At 40.8% G+C, this 25,727-nt stretch overlaps 2 protein-coding genes across 2 annotated transcripts; one reads left to right on the top strand and one right to left on the bottom strand.

Annotated features, from left to right (window-relative positions):
* The first annotated feature begins 221 nt into the window (after positions 1-221).
* LOC133011469 (integrin alpha-6-like) lies at positions 222-9,276 on the top strand. The gene is made up of 25 exons (XM_061079198.1): positions 222-397; positions 482-603; positions 1,180-1,259; positions 1,351-1,621; positions 1,940-2,059; positions 2,203-2,416; positions 3,111-3,307; positions 3,625-3,713; positions 3,818-3,945; positions 4,056-4,145; positions 4,236-4,300; positions 4,609-4,754; positions 4,860-5,006; positions 5,162-5,283; positions 5,371-5,527; positions 5,866-5,949; positions 6,032-6,111; positions 6,199-6,273; positions 6,666-6,768; positions 6,874-7,050; positions 7,136-7,237; positions 7,802-7,912; positions 8,024-8,128; positions 8,346-8,471; positions 9,187-9,276. The coding sequence occupies exons 1-25, from the start codon at positions 222-224 to the stop codon at positions 9,274-9,276; spliced, it is 3,177 nt and encodes a 1,058-aa protein (XP_060935181.1).
* Positions 9,277-12,247: 2,971 nt separating this feature from the next.
* On the bottom strand, positions 12,248-23,384 carry gpc2 (glypican 2). Its single transcript, XM_061080027.1, has 11 exons — positions 23,207-23,384; positions 20,977-21,135; positions 19,727-19,861; positions 17,207-17,382; positions 17,015-17,095; positions 16,439-16,604; positions 15,608-15,738; positions 14,714-14,860; positions 13,462-13,598; positions 13,024-13,196; positions 12,248-12,519 (listed from the first exon to the last, which is right to left on the bottom strand). The coding sequence occupies exons 1-11, from the start codon at positions 23,382-23,384 to the stop codon at positions 12,248-12,250; spliced, it is 1,755 nt and encodes a 584-aa protein (XP_060936010.1).
* Between the last annotated feature and the right edge of the window lie 2,343 nt (positions 23,385-25,727).

Genomic DNA, 25,727 nt, shown 5'->3' with positions numbered 1-25,727 from the left:
GTAGAACTCGGTAAATATTAACTAGTTATCAGCTCATAAACGCTGAGCAGTCCGGCTTTGTTACTATCAAGATAAATGTCTCACCACCACACCCTCTGTTTGTCTGCTTCAACAGCGAACCAGTTAGCACCTGCTAGGGCCATTCCCTTTCAAACACTCCCTCTGTGCTCTCAGGAAGCCGGGGCACGGTGTGAGAAAACGGCAGATTACACATTTGAATCATGGCTCAGCACTGGCACATGTTGTATGTGTGCAGTGTTTGGTTGCTCCAGACCCTTCACGTGGCAGCTTTCAACCTGGACACTCACAACGTGCTGCAGAGAAGCGGAGATCCGGGAAGCCTGTTTGGATTTTCTGTTGCGTTTCACCAGCAGCTGAGGCCTGCCAGAAAGAACCTGTGAGTGAGAATATGTATGTTATTCAACTAAAGGATATAAAGGTCTGTGTGTGTGTCTTTACAACTTGAGGTGTCTTCCTCCAGATTGCTGGTCGGAGCTCCACAAGCAAAACACCAGAACCAGGTGAATGTTACAGGTGTTGTTTACCAGTGTGACCTGAGTACAACATCCGAGCGCTGTCAGCCCATTGAGTTTAACAGTGAAGGTTTGTCTGCTTCTTTTAATCTGAAGATTGCATTATTTTACTATGTTTCAAACAATGGAGAGTAAAGTGTATTTTCCCCAGTAATGTGTAAATTATATTACTCTATATTAATTTAATGCTATTTTGTACTTTTTCTTTTCTGACTGAAATACTGAATACGTACAGCCGGGTCCAAAAACACTGAGACCTTTTCGTGGTTTTGTATATATATTTTGGAAAGTTTCACATTGTGAAATTCCCATTTATCTGTCAGATTAGGATTTATTGTAAAAAAATCCCATAGGTTAAACGAGAGGCTCCCGATATATTTGGCTAATAAAGGTCCAAAATCTGAATTCAGATGAATTGCAGCCTAGATTGTTTTTTCCTTACCTCTCCTTATCCCGCATTTTTACCTTGTGACCCCTAAATGTATATGAAGTAGTTGAAATGAAAAAGTTAGAAAGCCTTGAGACATCTGATACATTAAGTACATACCAGGAATACATTTTTGGTAAGTAACCTTTTAAAAGCAGGATCTGAGTTTTAAAGTGACGTTGTGGCCTCTTAGTGAGCTCAGCTTGTTTATTTTTGTAGCGTTCCTCAATAGCAAAGACATAAATGGCCAGTGGATGGGAGTTAGAGTGACGAGCCAAGGTCCGGGTCAAAATGTAATGGTAAGCGAAACACACCACACTGGAAGAATAAAATCAGAATAGAATAAACCAGTCAACAGATTTTTATAGTTTTATCTTCCGTCCCTTATAGACTTGTGCTCATCGATACCAGCAGTGGAGCCCGAGCCCCAGCGTGTATGTCCCTCACCTGGTGACGGGTCAGTGTTACCTTCTGGGAGACGACCTGGGGGCCGGGGGGGAAGAGAGGACCTGGAGGAGGGTTGTTTGTGATTCTGAGCACCTCAGCAGACGGCGAAAGGACCACGAGTGGTTCACGTACTGCCAGCAGGGCCACGGAGCCTCTTTTGCAAAGGATAACCGGTCGCTGTTGTTCGGGGCCCCCGGCGCTTATCAGTGGAAAGGTGAAATAAAGCTTACAGCTGCAGCTCAGGTGTTTCATCAGAAAAAAATTATTTAAAAAATGTGCAACTAAGACAAAATAAGAATTCATTTTTTGTTGGTTTGTTCTTTTATTTCTGGAAATGCTCCTTAACATTAAACCCTTTGCAATTTGTTAAATGCTAAATATGATTTTTCTCCTGAAGAATAAGCTATATTTTTTCATTCGAATCACATTTTCGACCTTAAATCATGCATATTTTCAACTTAAAATCTTCAAGGATTTAATACTTTATTTCAGTTGTGTTATTCTGTATAATGTTTTTTCTTGTTGTATGCAGGGATTGTACGACTGGAGCTTTTGGACAACCTGGACATCTTTGGTGAAGATCCTCGTGAAACGGGCGATATAGACCTCTTCGACCCAAAGCTCATTCCTCTGCGGAGAGACAGCTACCTGGGTCAGTTTCTAGTCCGGTCAGAGTCAAATTGATGGTATATGAAATAAAATGTAGAAAAGGTTATTTCAGCCATAGAGTCCTAGCATATTACTTTGATAACATATAACTTTTCAGTAATATAGCCTCATTTTTTCCCGCTCAAGGATTCTCCATTGACTCTGGTATGACCCTGATCAGGAAGGGGGAGCTGACGGTTGTATCAGGAGCGCCACGCGGAGGCTTCAGCGGCCAGGTGGCTTTTCTCAAAGCGGATCCTGGTGCTAAGAGAAGTTTGTCTGTGGAGTTGATCCTCTCTGGTCCAGGCTTGGCTTCCTCCTTTGGTTACGATGTGGCAGTGGTGGATCTGAACAATGATGGGTAGGTTTGATGAAATCTATTCAGATATTTAAAAAGGGCTGCACGTAGGACAATCTTTTTATGGATCAGTCCATCCTACACTTAAAAAACGTGATTTGGGGATAGTCATGGTCACCGGAGGAAGTTTTCTTGACTTTCTTGACTCCTTGGTCTTTTATTCACAACCATCATCATGAAATTTGTTTGGTGAAGTGGTCCTGAGTGGATTTGTCCAAGTAGATTTGAAGTGACTAGATGAGCTTCTGTGTAGCCTGACGATTTATTTTCCCTTTCACAAATACCCTCTCGAATATGGCTGTGAAGACGTCTGTGTAGACTTTTCAGTTTGGTCCATGTCCTATACACTAACATGGAGGAGACGGGGTTCTGCAGCCAGCCACCAGGGGGTGACTCAAATCTGATAGTCATTTTGTAGGCCATGATCTTTCTGTCTGTGTGACAACTTTATGATATATCGATCTCATAAGGCTTCAATATGATACATTATTCTACTTTTTCATATTGAGGAATAATTTGGCCTCTTTCTACAGAGACAGCTATGAAACCTGTATTCACATGACTTATTACTACTTTATTTGGATTAGTATTCAGCAATTTGTCTTCATCATCTTCGTCAAAGAGCTCAACGTGGCCCGATGATCCAGTTCTACTGACAGACACTGTTAATAGTCTTGTTCCTGTGTTGTGTTCTCAGATGGGAGGACCTTGCTGTAGGAGCACCACAGTTCTCCGTCAGAGATGGTTCTGTTGGAGGAGCGGTTTACATCTACATCAACAACAGAGGCAGAAACTGGGAGGATGTTGTTCCAACTCAGCTTCTTGGACATAGAGAGTCCCTGTTCGGCCTCGCAGTGGAAAACATAGGAGACATCAATCAGGACGGTTATGGAGGTTGAGATGTTTTGATATTAAATTCATCATCCACTGAATAAGCTAAAAAGTAAGAATATGATACTAGTTTGGGATTTAAACCCATCTTGAATGAAGCAGGGGTAGAACAAACAATTACACCAAACTGAAAGTTCACTGTAGGGCCGTTATATAGTTGAACATTTCCATTCAGTTATAACCACACTTTGCATTTCCCCCTCCCATTAGGGATTTTAGACAAACAAACTTTAAATTGATTTTGTAGCAGTAATTAACTTCTACCATTGCCCCCCCCCCCCCCCCCCCCCCTCTGTCTTCATGTGCCTGTTTGCTGACAGATGTGGCTGTGGGGGCGCCGTATGATGGTTCTGGTCGGGTGTATCTCTACTGTGGCTCCTCTGATGGGATCAACAAGAAACCAGCACAGGTGAGGGTCGAGGGGCTTGTAACGAAAAGGTCACAGTTCAAATCTCTTGATGGAAATACGTAGACAATGAGAATGGATGTTATGTCATATTTTCACGCCTCCAGGTTCTCTCATCAGGATCCAAAAACATTCATCTGTTTGGATATTCTCTGTCTGGGAACTTGGATGTGGATGATAACCAGTACCCGGATTTGGCCGTCGGCTCGCTCTCAGATTCGGTTTTTATCTACAGGTAATTTCACAGCCACAACATGAACACCTTGATATGAGGGAAATATTATGTTTGTGTTGACTGAAGACTGTCTATTGTACTGCACTGTTGTTCTGTCGCCTCTTGTCCAGAGCAAGGCCAGTGGTCAGTGTTGGCAGCACTCTACGGCTGCAACCAAGTGAAATAGACATCACAGAGGACCAATGTGATAAACGCACGTGGTAAGTTGGACAAAAACACAAATTATAACGTCTTCTACCTGCAGGTTCACTGGCTTTTCACCCAATGTCTCTGCACAAATGTCTGTGAAGTGATTTCACAGTTAAGGCCTGTTTTACCTACACCTCACATCCGGCATCGTTCAACCCCAAACTAAGTGAGTTTCCTTATCGTCAGTTCATTTCTCTTCCCATTGAATCCACGGGTTTCACTTGTATTCTGCTTTTTAGAATTAATTCATGGAAATGTCGTATGGCAAAAAAATCCGTCAACAGTCCCCTTATAAAACCACATTTAAATCCACTAGAATCCAGATTTTTATATGGATTTGCTTTAAATTCTTCACATTCACAAATAAATCAGTCCCGTCAATATGCCAGAGTCATGTCAAAAAAGAAAACTAATCGATAAAAAAAAAAAGATTGACTCTAGTATCACTTATACTCTCACATGTTTCCTCTGTAGAGCTCAACTTCACCTTTGAGGGTGATGCTGAGAGGAGGAAGGTGAGGCTTCCTCCCAGAGTCGACTTCCTGGGTTTATCTCGAGGAAAACTGGAGCTGCCGGGACAAGGGAAAGAAATGTGTGTCGGCACCAAGCTTCGAATTCTGGTACTGTCACATCTATTGTTATTTGAAATCTGATTATTGTCCAAATGTCCCTTAAAGAGGACAGCACCATAACACATGTTGATCCACAATAAACCTCTGTTCCAGCATGATATCAAAGACCGGCTGAATAGCATCCCCGTCTCCGTCACTGTGTCTCTGTGGAGCTCCAGTCAGACGACCAGGACAAGTGCAGATCTGCCCAATGTGACCCCTGTCTTCAACCTCTACCAGCACAGGAGCACTTTCTCAGAGGTACAAACAATACATTACATAACACTACCTCATCAGAGCTGCAAGAATATAATCCTTTGAAATGTGTCTATTAGTGTTTGAGACCAGGCCAAGCTAAGTGGAAAGACGCTGGATGCAGTTGTATGAAGAAACATCTGCTGTGTTGTTTCTTGCAGATCCTCCTAATAAACAAGGGCTGTGGCAGCGACAACATTTGCCAAAGTAACCTTGAGTTAAAATACAAGTTCTGTTCAAGAAAAACACGAAAGGATCAGGATGTTTTCACATCACTCGCCAGGTAAGACAAAAGGGTGAACCAAAAGAAAAGCAGAGTAACACACTTGTTTCTAAATGAATGTTTACTCACCTGTGGTTGTGTCTCCAGAGAGGACGGTGTAGCAGTCATCACTCCCTCGCAGGACGACATAGCCTTGGAACTAACTGTGACCAACAGAAACGGGGATGACGCTCACCAGAGTCACTCAGTCATCATGCTCCCAGATACTCTTCATTACTCCTCTATTATCTACGACAAGGCAGCAGTGAGTATACAGCAAGTCTCAGTATGTAATATCAGCAAATAAGGACACATAAGTAGCATACATATGTTTTTTTTAACCAAAACCTTTTTCATTTATTACCTCAGATACTTATACATGGTTTTGAACTAAAACAAAATGTTGTGAAGGGGAAGTGGAAAAAAATAAATAGTAAAGGTTAATTACAAAATAAACACAATAACAATGAAAGAGCTGTGATGGATATATAACATTATTGGGAAAAGTACATGCCTGCCTCAATTGACCATTTCCTTATTTGCATATATACACTATTGGTATTTATATATATGTACGTACCATGAATTAATTTGTATTCACAGGAAACACAAATGAGTTGTACAGCCAATGACAATGGAACACAAATAGACTGTGACCTTGGAAACCCACTGCGCAGAGACGCTGAGGTGAGTGTCACAGCTCAGTTCACACATGTGTTCCCATCATGTTCTCCCTCTGTGTAATCCAATGAATGCTCTAATCCCTTAGATTACTTTTTATGTCCTACTCACCACGTCCAGCATTTCCCTGAGCACAAAAGACGTCAACGTCACAGTGCAACTTTCCACGTAAGTGAGATGAAAACACTTTAAAGTTATTGATCAGTGGGCTGCGTGTGATTAGGAATAACAGCTTTTTATTATTTTGTGGTGTAGGACAAGTGTGCAGACCATCCGATCTGTAGAGGCAGTCGCCAAAGTGGTTTTTGAGCTGGAGCTTCAAGTTTATGGGTCGGTACCGAATGTTGTTTCTCCCTTTGAAGCTTTTAAGTCTTGTTGTCAGAGTCGGACTGATATGGAAATACTTCTGATATTACGTGTAAGTCAAAAATGTGCAATACAGATCTATCAGATGATAATAACATAGTAATGTGATTGAGGCTTGATATTCTACAGTTTAACCATTAACTTTTTTTATAAGAAGAAACAGAAATTAAAACCAAATAGATAGAACTTGAATTAGGAAAATAGACATAAATCTTTAAGGTCTAAATAGGCTGATTTTTTTTGGTCCACTAATATTTTGATTGTTTTAATATCTATCCTAAAACGGATATGAAGACCTCAGATTTGTATCGCAGTAAAATACACAAAGATCTGACTTTATTTTAATTTGTTTGTAGACAAGCCAGACCTTCCCAAGTGTCCCTTGGTGGAAACGTGATTGGTGAAAGTGCCATAAAGACAGTGGAGGAAATTGGAACACGGGTTCGATATGAGTTTAGGGTGAGACCCCATTTGTTGTTAACTTAAATACATTAAAATGATTAATAAAACAATTTTCTCTCACACAAACAAAGTTCATTGAAATTGTAAGCTTCTGTTTCTCAGATAAATAATCTGGGCAGACCACTGAAATATTTCGCCAACGCTTCACTAAACATCCACTGGCCAAAGGAGAACTCTGTGGGAAAATGGCTTCTGTACTTGACTCAGATCACCAGTGACGGTGTCCAGTCCGTCTCCTGCTCACCCGCAGAGGAAATCAATCCACTCAAACACGTAAAGGTAATAAAGACATTTCAGCTTTTTGTTTTATTGTGCAAGTACTGCATGTTAACCCCCCTGTAACTGGCTAATGTTTGACATCAAGGGTTGGCTCCACCCAGCGAGGAAAAGACGTGAAGCCGAACATGAAGCGCTCTCTACTGACCTGTTCCCTTTTCTGTCAAAAGAAAGGAAACGCAAAACTTTGGTAAGACATTATTAAAGATACACACAATAACCTACAGTCATGAATGAGAGTGAGTGAAGTCGTTGGGGTTTAATCCTTACATTTCCCTCCGTAAAACCCTGTCACTAATTTGGTAAAAGTAAAAAATGTGACTTTCCAAACAGTCTCTGAAAAATGTTAAATTAGTATTCATATGAAATAAGAGAAGATCCAATTAAAGAGATGTGTCCTGTATATCTGGTATACCTGTATACAGGTCACATGACACACATACATTTTACAGATACTAGAGGATGCACTAAAATCCACTGAAGAAAGACCTGTGTCCTATTCATCTAAATAAGCTATAATATCTAAAGTCATTTTAAGTCAGTGGGTCACATGACATGGAAGCTGTTAAAAACAACCCAGTCAACTCCTATTTACACAGGAATTTGTTGATGCTCCCTGAGAGAAACGTCTGTGATGGGGAGAGATATGGGGGAAATGAGTAAAGGTTGGATAGGAGGCGTAAAGAAAAGAGCACCTTACTCAGTGTGAAGTTGTGTGATGACCTCAGGCCTGTTGTGTGTGTCTCCTCCTCAGACCTGCTCCGATGGACTGAATTGTGTGGAGATACGCTGCCCTCTGCTGGGCCTGGACAGCTCTGCAGTGGTGGTTCTGCATTCATACCTCTGGAACTCCACTTTGATTGAGGTTATACAACTTCTGTGAAATACCTCCTCCTCTCTTTAAGGGTTGACATGACCAGCTTTATTGTTGTTGGTTCATAATGCATGAGTCGGTTTTTTTGTGTCTCTCATTTAGGATTACAGCTCTTTGAACTATCTTGACATTGTTGTGGATGCGACCCTCAGTTTAACCAACTCTCCAGAGAATATTGGACTGAAACAAGAGAAGCCCGGCACAAAGGTAACATCTTAAGGAATAATAATATAATTATAAAATAATCTAATAAAATAATCTAATACAGTAGATTATTTTAGAAAAAGATTTAAGATCCTTCACATTAACAGTTGTAAAACTATAATTTATGCACAGAAGTAAAAGATATATTGTTATTTTAGAGGTTTTTTTTACAATGTTTACTTGACTCAGTTATTACAGTAAGTTGTATCATTTCCCACAGGTTAAACTCACAGTGTTCTTTGAGAAAAAGACAGAATACTTCACCAAAGTTGCCTGGTGGATTATTTTACTTACGGTCGTTGCTTTGCTTCTGCTGCTGGCCGTTTCTGCCTACTTGATGTGGACGGTAAAAAGTTTAATGAATCTTTAATAATGTGTGTTGTGTTTGTGGTAAAACAATTGAACAATTGAAGTAAGTGTTAAATGCTATAAATCAATACAGTTTTCTGATCCAGAGTTAAACTTTGCACTTTGCAGTTTGAATAATCCAACATGTGATGTCAGATTGAAATGACAATGCTCTATTCCTAAAATACATAATTTTCATGTTTCTTCAAAATAAGAAGTGTCTGCTTAAACTTTTACATTTGTCCGACAATAAAGTACATTTCACAATTTAATGATAATAGAAAAAACTTTATTCATAGAGCACTTTTCAGGCAAATAAGCATCATTAAAAGGTCAAAACCCAAATGCTGATAACTGATTGTATGAAGCAGTGTTAATATGTGCTTACTTTGAACTGATTTCCCTTATTTTGAGTTTTTGTCCTGTTTTTGTATAGTTTGCTGGAGTAAACACTAACTTTTAGGAGCTTGAATAGTCTAACGCTCTTAGTGCCCCCCATGTTGACTTTAAGTATATTATAACAATAATAATATTTGGATGAGCTCAATTCCAGATAATGTATAAAATGCGAATATATTAGAAGGCTTGAAAATACAAGTCAAGAATTTTGCAACTATATTATTAAGACTATTGTGTTATTAGCTCTGTCCTATAATTTACTTTCCATTCCACAACACATGCATTAAATGTCCCTTATTTTCTGTCCTTCTCAGCATGAATGCATCAACTGTCTCGCACATAACAAGAAGCTCACTGAACACAAGGAAGAAGTAAACCCAGAGACTGCTCCTCTCACAGCCTGAAAGAAGAAACCAACGACGCCCTGATGCATCATGGATGATATTACATACAGCTTTCTTTGAAAAGATACTTTTGATGCAGACCTTTTCTATTACTGTTGTACATTTACTTTGAGCATTTTTTGTAAGAAATAAAATGAAAAATAAAGAAAAAATAAATCAACACACACTTTTTTCTTGAGTTTTTTTTTTAATGAAGCTGAAAATATCACTTGTTTGATAACAAAAGGTTTTTACGACAACATGAAACAAAAACGGTCGGCATGAAGGAATGTGCGAGTCGAGGGAAATTGAGTTTGTGCTGAAGAACAATTTACCTGAAATTCAGTGGAAACATTGCAGCCGCCACCTCTGTGGTTTAATCTGACTGCTGATCATCGAATACACAAACGATTACAATACTGTTGGTTTTGAAATACTGTGACGCACTTTTTTTGTCTTTTACGTGGTTCCTGTTGTCTTGAAAGGGTTTAATTCCAGAATGAGATGCACCTCACACCATTTGTCGTTTTAGGGGATCAGATCAAATTTGTCATGAGTAATAAAAATGTAATATTTTTGAAAATCTATCAATTTTAGAATGAAACCTTTTTCTTGACATTTTCTGTATTGAACTGGGGTAAAAGCCCATTTGACTACTGGTGAACCTCTCTTTCAACCAGTTTCACAATTCCAAATTCAATAGAAACTAGTCCTTTTGCAGCATCAGTACATTCTGCTTGTTTTCTCCATCTCATTTTGGTCCCATCAATCAACTCCATCTTTAGAAAAGTGTTTGACATCTTGAGAAATGTGCTTTTTTTTTTTTTTTTATTTACAAAATCTGCAGCAGCTTAGCTTAGCTTTTTTTTTTTTTTTTTTTTACCTCAACACTCACACACTTTCTATCTTGACAAATACAACAACATGCAGTGCGTTGTATGTTGTCTGGATTGTGCACTCAAAACTGTTAAAAAGTTGACTCTCAACCATTGGACACGTGGCAGAAGGGAAGGGATCGTCAACCTGTTTTCAAATGTGTAAAAACGGCAACCGAGACGGGTGGTAGTTAAAATGAATAATTTTCATGTTGTGTAACACAAAAAAGTTTTTTTACGTAAACTGAGCAGAGCAGCTGGAGGATACTTTTATAGTCACACCATGAGATTGCCAAAATATCTGCATTTCCAGTGAGTGCACAAACTGCCATGTTTTGATTTTGTTCGCATTTAAACACCATGTCAGTGAGTACACCATGTGACTGTGTACACAGTGTACTACATGTGAGTGTACCGAGCGAAGTACCTGACTTCAAATCTACTAGCACCTCTAAAGTTCACGTTTCCACACATCGCACCTCTTTTGTTTAATATGCAGAAAAACCTGCCATAGTCAATCATACCTGCCATAAAAAACTTGATCCTGTTTTGTACTCCTCAGTTTTTAAACACGTTAAACAAGACACATATGTTAAAAATTTGACTTAACTTTAAAGAGTTGGTAGGCCGATTCTCTTACCTTACCTTTTGTCAGGTTAGCCGTTTCTTTATCTTCGGCCTTTAAGTTAAGCTAAGCAGCTGCTGGCGTAGCTTCATACTTTACATACGGACACGAGAGTATGTATCAATAGTCAGATTATTACTTTAAGCTCTTCAATGTACTCTTGTTAATGACCAACTCATCACAACCTAATTTTTTAATCTTTGATTGTATCTTTATCAAAACACATCCAATTTTCAATCCAAATTTTAAGTCACATCATGAGCTCGCTCACTGTCTTCATCATCTTTTGTTTGCTTTTAGGAAAATAAGTAGAAAAACGCATCATTAAAAACATCCCAACATCTTCTCAGCATGTCCTCAGAACAGGAACATGTAACAACAAACTATAAAAAAAAACACCAGACATACAAACACTCATTCACACATGTTCCTCCTCAACTATCTCTGGTAAAGATTTAAAAAAAGTGCAGCTGTTTTTTTGGCTCAAATAAATATAAAAGATTAACAGTTTTATTCTGATTGGTTTCAGACTTTAAAATGATTGGTTTGAGTTATAAATAAATAGAGCTTGATTTTCCTTTTTTACCAGAGAAAGTCAGAGACAAACACTTCTTTCAGAGGATAAACAATCATCCTTTAACCTTTAAAATCATAATAACAACAATGAAATATAATATTACAAATAAATTAAAAGCATCAATGTAATAAATTAATTAACCCCTTGTCGTCACAAGTAGCCTAAAATGAATTTAAGCATCTAGGTACATTCAAAATAAGCCCCGTGTTTGGTTTAAAGACTGTTCCTGACTTCTTCCTCTTTTTTTTATCTTCCAGGCAGAAATACAGATCAATAATTTAATTAATTAATATTAAATTAATTAATATTAAATTAAATGTCACTATTTCCACAAGATGAAAAGTGAACAAAAATTAACCACAACAAGAAATCAAATCAAAAACATGAGTCAACTTAATTTTGTGAGAAAAGGCAGCAAACAAATGCACTCGGATCATTTCAGCTGCTCATTGAAACTACACAGTAATCAACCAGCTCCACTAATCTCTCTCTCTCTCTCTCTCTCTCTCACACAGACCATGAGATCACTGGCCCCGTCACCCACACATGCTGCTCATTCCTTTTGCTGTTTCAGTACTTTAGTTCCACCTCTATGCTGCAGCCCGGTTCAGCTTCATGACTCCAACAGGTCAAACATCTCCAACAAAGGGCACTAAAAAAAGGGCAGTACCTATTGATTAAGTATTAGTTTTCATCATGTGAAAATGCCTCTTTTGTGGCTGGGGGAGTAGGAAAAATATTCACTTTTACCTTTTTATTTTGTGCTTTAAACAGGTTTTTTGATTATTGCTAAATTAACCTGTTTTACCTTTGTTTTGTTTTTCGCTGGTGTAAAAAAATGGAATGACTTATTTTGTTCAACAATGTGCTTTGAGACTCCAGCAAGACAGAAAACCTCCACTCTGCAATAACCGGTTATCTCCACATGAGGGCAGCAGTGACCAGAAAAGAACACAAAGATAGCAGCGAGGACGTGAGCCCGCTGGTCCCAGAACGAACCCGACCATGGCCGTTGTTTCTGTTCCACTTGGAGCCGCCTTTCTCCCGGACCCGAGGAGGCTTTGCAGGGTTGGAGTCGGGGTTACGAGGGGGTTTGTTATAAGGGGGGGAGTTAGGCCCATAGCCCGGCCAATCATCATTGTACCTTTCACCGTAATCCCCTCCCCCTGAACCACTGCCCTCCTCACCTGGAACAAGAGAAAAGATTTCTGACGTGTACAATAAAAAAGAGTTATTACTTAAAATGGTTCACATCCTCAATGCCACTTTCCTCACTGTCCATTGCTGCAGCTCCTCTTTTCAGCCTCTGTCTGAAACACTTGGTTTTAGCTACTGTTTCTTTAAGGCCCGCCTCCCGATAAAGCCCAGTCTGCTCTGATTGGTCATCTGGCCCACTCTGTTGTGATTGGTCAACCTCTTACTGCACATGTAGGAAACTCCCGCCTCAACTTTCAGTTACCCGGCTTTGTTAGGGAGCTAAATTATCCACTGGGTGAACTTTGTGAAATATTATTATATTTGAGATGTCATAGACGAAAAATATAGTTGAAGAAAGAAAAACTAAGAAAGAATAATGCATCTTGTTCCAGATCTTCATAATCATCAATTTACCTCTAAAATGTACCAGAATATAACATAAGCTCCTTAAGATATACGCAGATATATAAATATCCAGCACCAGGAACACTCACTGTCCATGAAGTCCATGTCTTGTCCGCTCTGAGCGTGTCGCAGTTTGTTGGTCGCCACCCTCAGCTCCATGATCAGCTGTCTGGTCCTCACATCCGGCCGCGCAATGTCCACCTCCACCTCGGGGTTGTTGATCTGGCTGACGAGACCGTCGCCCGTCACGTCCGGCAGGTACCTGAGAGAGGGGGGGCGGTGGAATTCATGTAAGAAAACACCGCTCACACATGAACACAGATCTTTTCAAAGCAGTTGAAATCAGCCTGGATGTGCAGTGAGGGTGTGTATCTGTGCAGAAGGCCGACACACGGAGGATATGGTGGTGGCAAAATTAAACCAAGTTCCATCTGTAGCATTCTGCCACCTTTGTACCATCCCTCCCTCCATCCCTCCTTCCCTCTCTCCACCTCCGTCTCCCTCCATCCCGCTCTGATCCCCCTCACCTCCCCCGGGTCTGCCCGTTCCAGCAGCGCTCCTCGTTAGTGACGTCTGCAGCCAGCCTCTCATCGTTGCAGGTGGTGTGTGGGAGGGACACCCAGAAGCCCTGCATCGGCCGCAGTCGCTCTTTCAGCTCGGTAACCTGTGCGGAGGCGGTAAGCAACTGGTTATGACTCACACCGGCTTTTCTCCCTGTTTGCTATGGCTGGATGGAGGAAGCATACGGAGGGTGCCACAATGACAAAGTCAAAAACTGACATGGCACTGAATCTGGGTCAGTTTCTCAATCCCATTTCTTTTATATCTTATAAATAGAAATAAATAATGACTGTACTTTGCTCTCTCCTCTGCTCTCGGTTTTATTTTGCAGCTCACTCTCGTCAGTGGGAAACTGTCTGAGCCCTGGCGGCTGAACTCTCATATCGTTTTTTTGAAACTATTTCAATCTCTCATTTTCTCCTCTCTCTGCTTTCTGCTCAGTGGCCATGTCTGAATCCTGATGCAGGCACAAAGCAAACATTTGACTTAACTGTAGCTTCAGTGGAATACATTAAAATAACACCCAACCCAAACATGTGACCACAACAAAACAAACTATTGTCTTGTTGATTGCTTGAGTGTTTGTCTGTCTGCACCATTCTTGTAAACCAGTGTCTCAAAAACACCTTGAGGGAAATTCTTCAAATTTGGCACAAACGTTCATTTGGACTCAAGAGTGACCTGATTAAAATCAAAGGTCCCTTAGACCTTACAAAACTCTTTCTTGCCCGTAAATGTGTTATCTTAGTAAGAAAAATGTAGCGTTAACTCTAGTTTTTTTTCTTTGCTTTAATAAACTAAATGAAACCTGCAGAATAATTCATTTCTTGTTGATACAATGAACATTATACTCAATAACCCAGAATTTGAGTTTTCAATATTGCACTCAACTCAACTCTCAGACCCTTCACTCAGTATTTGTAAGACCCCATTGGACAGCAATTAAAGTGCAAGCAACAAGGTAAAACAAAAGTGAGGGGGTCTGAATTTTAAGAGCCAGATATTTATCTTTAAAAGAATGCTAACGTTGTTCTGTATGTTTTAGCAAAAAAATTCTTTGATAAGTGATAATATTTCAGTGTTGTGTTAACATCTTGTTCTGCTTCCCCCAAGTGGCCATAACAATAAAGTCATGCAGTTTTAAACTATTTTCAAAATCTAGTGTATTATTAGAAGAGCTAATAATCTATCTAAAAAGTGGACATGTCTCTTCCTCACCAGTCGATCCAGGTTGGTGCCTGCAGCAGTGGTGGGTTTCTCTTCAGGGCTGTAGGTGCGGAACGGCCTCCTGTTTCCCCCGGACTCCTTCGGTGAGCGTTGAGTCCGTCCTGGAGTCGGCCGGGGGTTTCCACAGCCCTGGAACACCTGGAGATAAACCAGACAGCAACCAGTGTAACCAGCTGAGGGGATGGGGATAGTATCATGAAATATGAAACATAAAAGTAAGGGATATCTTGGCTTTTTGCCCAAAAGCCCTTTTACAAGACTTGTCTAGAGAGCTGTAGTTGCTCTTTATGAGTTTTTGAAATGTTTTTATAGTGTTAGATGCGCAGGACCTAAAAACGATAAGGCTCAACATCAGAAGGTGTATATAAATTAATGTTAATGTTGTAATTGAGAGCAGAGAGACGCTTTGTGAGTCAGTGTCTACACTCATCAGTTGTAGGGATGGTTCTGCATAGTCTCCATAAATCACACCCTGTTAATGTAAAACTGCAAAAACACAAAGCTAAATAAAGAGTAAAAGCTCTGCCTCCACAAACCAGGAGTTTTTCTGGTTCTGTTCAGAAGTGAGTGTCTCTGGTGGATTAGCTCCTGGGCCGACGTCCACGTTTTAATCGGGCTGTGAAGTCGTTTTGCTCTCCGCTTATAATTCTCATCAAATTTCTTGTATGATGTCTCATCAGGGAGATTAAAATTCGAATTAAACAATAAGTACAATTATAGCTTTGACATGAGAGTGACATTTTTAAGATCGCAAATAAAATCTGTTTTTCTCAAGATTCAGTAAAAACAAGAAGATGCACGATTGCAAAATTCTCCGAAAATAAAATAAAAATGTATCACTGTCTTTATCTGTTCCTTTCTTATATGCACATCATTTTTTCTTACTTTAGTGGAGATGGTGACGCTGTTCTCCTGCATGTGCATGATGGCCTCTGACACCTTCACAGAGATGGAGTCGGCTGCAAGCTCCATGTTGAACGGCCCCTCCAACTTCTCTGAAACCTGGTAAAGAGCATCTGAGAGGAAGAGACAGAAATAAAGAAGGTAGGGTGATACGTTTTTTTTACGTCCACATTCGCTCATATTCTCAGGGTGTTCAAGCAAAAACAGAAATATAAGCTCTGTTGGTGGCATATTGTTCTGATAAACATCAAGACAACACTTCCTGGTGTCTGTCAGGGTCTCAACCCGCTGAAGAGATTTGATTTACATCTGTTTGAGGTGTTTAAGAAGCGGAGAAAGAAAGAAAGGGAATGAATGGTGGTTGAAGAAAAGGGGGTGAAATGGGTTTGGGTGCAGCAGACATGGATGGAGCGATGAAAGGTGAGAGGAGGCGCTGCAGATGAAAAGAAAGAAAATGCAGGGAATGTGTGGGTTTGATGAAAGGGGAAAGGAAACACAGGAAGACAGATCAATTGGGAAGGAGCAGAGAAGCATGAATGATTAATGGAGGAGGAATTCATTAGGGGAATAGGAAGTGGAAAGTGAATGAGTGACAGAGGAGCAATAAAAGGATTTTACTTTTACGTCTGCTCCGTTTATTAATGATAGTGCGCTTAAATGTCACTTGGGCCTTAACATCTTTTTTTTTCTGAAGAATCTAAAATAATTAAAAACCAAAAGGAACATAATAAATACCTTTTACACAAATATAAAATTACCCTAAACCCACTTAAAAACATACTGGGTTACATTGTTCAGCCTGCCCTCACCCACCAATGAAATTGTTCCACTCGGTGTCGAGGTCGGCCTGATTGGCTAAGCAGCCCTTCATCACGTTGAGGCACAGGGAGTGGCAGGGCCGCAGGGAGGGCTGCCCTCGACACAGAGGGCAGTACCACTGACGCATCAGGCCACGCACACACTCGGAGTCTGCTGTCAACTGAAAAACAAGGCACAATATTACCATGAATATCACTACACGAGGGAACTTGGCATGTCAGCAGCTCCAGAATGAAATATATAAATAATATGAACACAAAGAAACTCTTCTATAGTACTTTTTTTTTATATACTGGGCTTGTGGCTTGATTTTACATTTATTTTTTAAGTCACCTCATAACATTGATTTTTATACAATATTTTTTATTTTATAATTTTTTTTCTTTCTTTCTTTTCTTTTGAAATTGGTATCATTTCACCTAGTTAAGCACTTTGTAGCGTAACTTGAATATAGTATTAGGATTTATTTATTTAATTTTCCACGACAAGTTGAACCTGATATGAGCCTGATGTTGCTCATGAAACAAGCAGATACCAAATAGGCGACAACAACCAATAGGACGCAGTCACCTTTGTCGCTTTGTTAACGATATCCCGACCTGTAGCCAGACCCTGAGATAGAGCTCTGGCTGCAATGAAAGCCCTGGATACCTGAATGTGGAAAGAAAACAGAACAAAATCAGTCACAACTCAACAATCTGCACAGTTTTACTGAATCACAACCACGTGTTTTGTGAAAGTGTCCATCCCGAGCCCACACACTTGTACACGCAGCTTGCGAGGCACGTCTCCAAACGGCTGCAGCTGTTCTGTGTGTTTGCTGACGCACTCCAGGTAGTCCTCGCTGAACTGATACTGAGGGTTGACCAGAGAGAAGACCCGCTCCACGAGTCTGGACCAGAAGTCTGACAGAACCTCGGTCAGACTGACACTGCCCCCTGTGGACAAAGGCAAATTAGATGTACAGAATATTGTTCCACAGGAGTTTTCATCCTAACCACCATATCCTTTTGTAGTGTGCTACCCAATGGGCCCGATGAAAGAGCACACCAAACCAAACTGTCAGTAATCATCTAGTCACTGCTGAAAGAATGCAAACACACCGTGGCCAGCAGCTACTCACTTCTTAGGAAATTAAGAAAAAGACAAATAAAGCATAAATCTTTAAATATATTCACAGACTGTGTAATATAGTGCTCAGGTTATGTCTGTATCCAATACCTCCTGCTTGATGGCTGCAGGGTGTGCATGCAATTTCACAGTCCTTCAAGAAAGAAAACACAGATAACAGGTAATACCTCCACCGAGGCAGATTGGCCACTTTATCACCATATTACATACACATGTACTGAGATCAGATAAACCACCGCACATTATGTTCTGGAATATTCTCACATTAAAACGCAGGCGAAATATCCATTCTTGGATAAAGTTGAAAGGAATGTGTGTTACCATAATTTAACAGAATAAAGATCACCCCCTCTTACAGATACATATTTTGATTCACAAAATCCAAAGAAGTTATAAATACTATAAAAAGTGAATAAGAAGAAGTTCTTCCTTGGCATAAACACGCTTCCACCAAGTTACAAGAAATTCCGTTCGGTAGTTTTTATGTAATCCTGCTAAGAAACAGATGAGAAACATTTACTTGACTTGTGTTTTACAGTGTTGGTCTCATGGTCTTGAACACATGGTTCAAGTTAAGATATTGGACACAGCTGCTGGTGCAAAACACTATAATCAAACCAGCACTGGTTTCTATACAGTCCAATAAACACAACACAATGACATGTTAACAATAAGACATGATAAATTGTGTGTGCTGCATTATTTTGTTTGCTTTCGGTGATTTGACAGCTGGCAGACAGGTTCTGAATGTGCAACTCTCCAATGTGAAGTCTACTATACAGCCTCAAATTAGCCATCCATGCTGTTTGGCAGACAAAGACAGGTTGACTAAGCAGCGACAGCCTGCAGACAGACTAGCCAGCGAGCGGCTGTCGTGCCAAAACAGAGCCATTCGGAACCGGAATAGAAACATCCTGGCATCCGTGGGATTTCATTACGTTTTCTCCAGTTCTTCTTGGCATCTCAGTGCTCGTCAAAGAACAACGCTGCCTCCACAGTGCTGTGGATTCACCCCAATGTGAGCATGGACTGATAAGACCACACTGAACCGCCGGTGCAACGATGAATCGTCAAAGCTCCATCTCTGACAAGATCTCCAGAAAAAATATTCTTTGCATTTATTCACTCATGATACTGTTAGAGGAGCATGAAGTGGAAAAACAGATTTCTACATGACCCACTTTGCTTTTCTGGATAAATATCTTCTGAAATGTGTTTTTTACCTCCACCAAAAAGGTTATGTTTTTACCCCTGTGTGTTTGTGAGCTCGTAAACAGGATTTCCTAATATCTACCGGACGGATTAGCATGAAGCCTGGTAGAGCCTGGTGAGGGAGGAAGCCTCACTTTCTTTAACATTGTGAGATATGATTTTTCTGGATTTCTCAGAGAATAATTAATGGATTTTGATTCTACTATAACTTAAACTTAATTCAGTACAATATAGAAGATGTGTATTGCATCACACTCAGTCAGGGAGTTTCTGATCAAAGTTAATGGAAGGATTAACCCGGGTTTCAACAAGGTCCTGAAATGTCCAGAACTCATTTCATTACCTGTGCTAAGGAGGTTGTGTTTTCATTGCTATTTGTTTATTTATCTGTCTTTTAGCAGGATTGAGCAAAAACTACTGAACCGATTTATATGAAACCTGAAAGGTTGTATTATGAAACATGGAAGAACCCATTACATGTTAGGGCAGATTAGGAAACACATTAACACTTTCTTTAAAATTGGCCACACTTTCCCCAATTTCACAGAGAATAATTCACAGTCCTTCATGAAAAGGTGTATTTTGGGGACTGATATCTTTGAGCGTGTGACATTTGGTGAAGCATGGTTGAATTTGAGGTGACTGTTGGGCCGTGGCAGTGGCTATGTGCTCTAATGAGTGCCTTCCTAGTTCAGACCGTTTCTGGCACTTTGCTTCGAGTAGAGCCTGACAAAACATATGGAAAGAGGAGATATGCAAAAACATGGTCCCCAGCTGGAATCATGGACATGCATCCTCGAGCACTAAACCACCAGGAGGGCCCTCATTTCATTGATTTATGTGGAACCACATTGCAAAGACCATCTACACACATAAAATCACAATTTGACTGCATGTTGTAGTAACAGCAGCTGAGGGGGATTAAGTCGCCGAACTAACCAGAGTAATATCTGCGCAGCTCCACAAACAGCTCCTGGAAGACGTGTGCATTCTGGGTGAAGAGCCGGCCGTAGGTCTTGGTGAACATCTGGTTCACAGACTTCTCCGAGAGGTCGATGATCTCCCTGAAGAACTCTGCAGTGAGGCAGAAAGAACAGATTATATTATACCAGCGTGTCACCCACCTTCTCTTCTTCTCATATCTTTGCCAGGTTTCTACGTAGGCGCTCAGCCACCACCCGCCCCCCACCCTTTTCCCAGATTCACAGGGACAGTTACATCAGATCGTGCTCACTGATAAATGAGTGTAACAACGTGTACTTTTATTTCAAATCCATCTTTAAGACTCATATCCAGTCTCCCACTCCTCCGGCATTTTTAAATGATTCATCACGTATATTATATAAAAGCCTGAGGAGGGAGAAAAAAAGGTCAGAACCACAGCAAGTAGGAGGAGGAAGTGGAACTTCAGCTCTGAGCTGTGGCTGCTAGGATGTGGATTGAGTTCTCTCAGACAGTGACAGACATTACAGGTGTCATTAAAGATGAAGGTTTTCAACACTGACCTTTTGTTTAAAGGGGTACTTCACCAAGTCTACACGTGAAGGTCATTTCACTGAACACGGGTAGACCTACTGCCTGCTGTGAAAACTGATTCATAATGTGTACTGCAGCTCGACAGGGATCTGACATCACTATGACATCATCCGGGTCATCTCCGGTCTGAGACATCGCGTGATACAAACCCTCATGTAGGAGTCTAAGGACGTTTTCTCTCCTGAAAGTCTAAACCAAGGACACCATCAAAGTTGCGAATAAAGACACCATTGAGTTGCACTGTGGGAAATGTGGGATCTAGTGTTTCTGAAGCTTAAAGGATTAATTGTCAAACATATTTCGGCCTCTGCTGCATTTGTGACCTTTATTTTTTTATAATCTGCGTGTGCGAGTCCCATAACTGTATGAATTTGCGGGAGCTGTCAAAGCCTTTAATGTCAGCACCTCTCCCACATTCAACATGAGTCATACCAGGATCTTTAGCTGGCACATTTGAGAGGATCGGCACAGTAAGAGATCCTACAGATGCTTTTATCAGCTGTCAATCATTGCTGCTAACTTGACAGATAGAGGAAGCAGAGATGAAAACAAGCCGACTGCACTGCATCCATTAAATGTGCAAACTATGGCTTCAAGGTGAATAACGCTCTTTTAATTTCATACCAGGTTAAACATTAGTAATATCCTCTCACCGTCAAATCTGCGGTGTCTCTGGCTGAAGGTGGTCAACAGGAACTGGCTGTTTTCTTCCACGGCTTTCATGAAGTCCCTCTCACTCTGGAGGGCCAGCGTCTCCTCCATCTGGCTGGAGCAGCAGGTGTAGTCCTGAGGACAGAGCCGCAGGTGCTCACCTGGGGAGGAAGGCCGGGAGAGACAGAGAAGTCAAGACAAGTCTGCTTGTAATATCCTGAGCATTGCCATAAGAGAGCCTGGGACCCAAGCATTTCATTGCAAGCGACTTCTTAATGTAATCGTTGTGCATATGGGAATTAACTCTTGGAACTTGAAACTTGAGGCTTAGAAAGTTATGTGGATAAATTAGATTGTTTTTTTGTTTAATCGCAACAAAATGTAAAATGATAAGCTGGTATCAAATAAAGCACTGGGGGCTTCTTTTCCTACCAATAAAGTCATTATAAATACCTCAAATATAACATCAGTCGCTCTATTACCAGATGTTTTAAGTGAAAGAGTCAATGCCTCCACTTATCAGTCAGTTTCATCACTGTGGAATCTTATCAAAGACAGGCTGGTGATAGAAATTTTGTAATTTCCTTGAATAAATAATTCACCTTCAATCCGTCTCTCTTTGTCTGCTCAGGTTGAGACTTTGATACGTCAGAGGTAATGAGATGCAAACGTCAAGCAGGAGGGGAGTAAATAACACGCAGCATTCAAAAGGTTTGAATTTTCTGTTCCTGTCGTTTCACATCCGTAAAAAGGAATATTACTGCAATTAAAACAGTTGAAAGTCTCGATCCCAACTCCACCCACGCTGATGTTCCCCTCTCTGCCTCTTTTGTTCTCTCTGTGTGTCTCACCATTACCCCTCTCTCATCCCTCTATTTCCATTTCTAAACTGCCTCTCCTCATCCTCTGCTCTCCCAGCCATCTGCTCCCCTGGCCCACGGGACAGTGAGCCAAGACTTAGGGAGCGGTAACACACACACACACACACACACCACACACACAAAATCAATCAATATTGTGGTTTCCTCAGACACTCACAAATACAGCTGAATTGAAATAAAGTGACTTTTTTTAAAACAATCAATTTAGTCAAAGGTTTGTCTGAGGGCAACACACCAAATTTTTTTAATTATCTTTTAATAGGACTTTGCATTTTCTTTACTCATCAAAACCTTATCCCAAATATAACCATGACCAATTCATGCCTATAACCTTATACCCTTAACCTGAAAACTGAAATGTTTGCCTCATTAGGACAGAGCTTTGTTCCACATATGATCTACTGGTCCTGGTAAGGCCAGTAGATATTATGTTTATGCTGGAGAAGTGTCCTAAATAGGATGGGACAAATGACTACACCCACCCACACCATCAGGGTAAACCTCTCAGAAGTAGGTTACATCTTCATCCACTCAAGCCTGCTCCATCATTTGCTCACATTCATATTTTAACAAATCTGGGCTTATGTCTCCTCTGCTTTTCCATATCCTCTTCATCCCATCACCCAAAAACGTCACAGCTCCCAAACTGTTTGTGACACCTCTTCATTCGGCAGATGGGATTAAGAGCACAGCCTGTGGGTTTATGTGTGTATATATATTTATATATATATATATATATATATATATATATATATATATATATATATATATATATATATATATATATATATATATATATATATATATATATTTATTTATATTCAGGGATTTAACAGTGGGCCAGTAGGCAGAGACTAATTAGGGGCGAGGTTCTTTGTTGCACCGGTGTTGGCAATTTGCTCATCCCCATAATCATCCTATTTAAGGCGCACAGAGGGGAGGAGGGGGCGGCTGTAATTTGTTTTAAACCACCCAGCGTCAGTTCTCTGGAGGAAATCTCACCATGATACCGCTGCACTGTGTGTGTGTCTGGTGCTTACTAGTGAGTTTGAAGCCACATTGTACTTTATCATAGTTCCTCATGGTGATGTTTTGTGTGTATTTGGTTTACACAAGTGTTAGAATATGGATGTAATGTTCTCCTAGTGATTTTCTGGTGACCTGAATGTGCGTAATGAAAATTTAATCCAGGTTGCACCCACATCTCTACGTGCGTCTTATTTTAATTTCAATATAAACTCGATAAGGCTCATGTAGGACCACATGTGACTCCGGGAATATTATGCACATGTCCCAGAAAACTCAGATTCTGTAATTTGAGTTTTCAAATTAGGTTATTGCAGAGTCTTACCGGAGATTTGAGTCATCGGAGCGATGTCGGTGCCGTAGCCCTTCTCCGCGTACACCTGCCGGGTGTCGGCGCAGCTCCTCCCGGCTGCAGCCACCGGGCTCCGGGGCCCCGACAGGGCAGCGGCCGCCCAGAGCAGCACCAGCAGCGGGCACCTGGGGACAGGGAGCCGGGGGTCCATCTGGTCCACGGGGCTCAGACACACACCAGAGGAGGGGGGGTGGGTTTAAAAGACTATGGGTGCAGCGGCTTAGTGATGAATGAATGAGTGAGTGAGGGGTTCAGATGAAAAGTCAAAACATGAACAATGTCCCGGATCGTCAGTCTCTTAAAAACAGTTTCTCCAGATAAGTGCAACAAAAAGACACATCCGGACATAAAGTTTCCATCCACCGCGTCCCGTTAGTTTGTGTCTCCTGTGATCCGCTGCTGGAGCGTGTGAACGGGACACTCCCGATCCTCAGTGTCCTCCCACTGTGCCACTGTGCCGGAACACCCAGGCTTTTCAAAATAAAGGTTCACATGTATCAACAAAGGAGCAGACCAGATGTAGAAATACACAAATGACAATTTTGAAAAATTAGCATTTATTAGGTGCAGTTAGTTGAGTCTAATACAACAGTCCTGCAATAATAAAAGGCATTATATTTATTGCCTATTGAGACATCAGAAACAGCTTTATTTGCCATGTATGAGTACAACATACTTGGAATTCTGCCCCAGTGTAGTCAGATGTGATACTTACACAACATGACATAATTGGCTATAATAATTGCTTTGGGGAGATAATTTACCATTTGTGAAAAAAGTGACAAAAACAATAAGGTGAAATTTGGACCTGTTATGAGAATGTTTAAGATTCAAATTTCCAGATTCTTTATTGTCATTTGCACTATTTAAAAACAGTTGTCACACCGTGGAATGAAATCTTTACTTTCTTAGTCCTCCAATTGGCACAGAAATTCAAAAAGATTCAACACGAAAATAGACCAGCTTACTAATAAATACAAAATGTAAAATTGTCATCGACAGCTCTCCCTTAAAGGATAAGCAGTATAGATAATGGATGGATGGATTTGGTGTCATTGTAATACAGCAACTCTATAAAAATAGAGACTTATCTATACAACTATATTCAGGACTAATCCCATTGAGGGCCTAATGTCTTTTGCCCCTGCACACGGATAAATCCCAGCACGGGCCTATTGTGCACAGGCCTCAGGGTCCAGGGGTATATAGGAGCATCTGCGGTTAGTGACGGTTAAAGTTTCTTGTTGTTAATTCAGTCAGATGACCACAAAACAGATTCAGAGCAACCACAAAGAGACGCTTAACAGCCACAAAGACCTGACAAACACTGAAGTGTGGGCAACATTTTATTTTGAAGGACCTGACCAGAATGACTGCTTTTCACCTCTGCTGGTTTGACTGTGGTCATAGTAACCCATCAAACACAGAACAATGGACCAACAGGGGAGAGAGGGGTGAGGAGCCTGTGGTGGTGAGGGGGGGACAGCAGCTGAGACACACACCTCAGGGTCACACACACACACACACACACACACACACACACACACACACACACACACACACACACACACACACACACACACACACACACACACACACACACACACACACACACACACACACACACACACACACACACACACACACACACACACACACACACACACACACACACACACACACACACACACACACACACACACACACACACACACACACACACACACACACACACACACACACACACACACACACACACACACACACACACACACACACACACACACACACACACACACACACACACACACACACACACACACACACACACACACACACACACACACACACTAGAGAAGGAACTGTAACATAGGAACCAATAGATGGATGTGAGGGGCTGTGGCCTGCAGCTATTAAAATTTTATTTATTATTTTTATTTTCTTTGTTAATTCATGTCTTGTGAAAGAGGGACAGAATATGTAAGATTATTCTTCTTTCTGATCCTTTTTATTCAAGATTGGAAATTTTGTGTTTGCATTTAAATTGTCTTGTTTGGCCGATAATGAAATAAACTTATATACACAGACTTAAAAGCTTGTACAGGTTACAATACTATATATAACTGTAAACATGTGCATTTATAGAGGAAAAGTATGAGTCAATGTTCAGCTAAATAAGTGTTTCTCTCCTATAGGCTCATATCCAGCAGTAACTTTATGAGAATCCAATCAGTGACGGTGTACTGTGGAATAACCAATGACAATCAAGTGACCACTCTGAAATGACCAATCACCTTCGGAGCTGGGGAGGCGCGGGCCAATCAGCATCCAGAGATCCGCGGAGCTAACCTTTGCGCGCTCTCGTTTCCGACCGGACGATGACGAGAGGGAAAAAATCCGAAAACCAAGAAACTCGAGTGAAAAACGACCTGATCGATTATTAATCGACGGTAATAAACACACGTCAACTCTGCTGTAAGTTGTTATGGATTGA

Source organism: Limanda limanda, chromosome 10, assembly GCF_963576545.1.
Source record: "Limanda limanda chromosome 10, fLimLim1.1, whole genome shotgun sequence".
NCBI classification, from domain to species: Eukaryota; Metazoa; Chordata; class Actinopteri; order Pleuronectiformes; family Pleuronectidae; genus Limanda; species Limanda limanda.
Note: the sequence above shows the minus strand (reverse complement) of the source record. Positions and strands in the feature narration are given on the sequence as shown.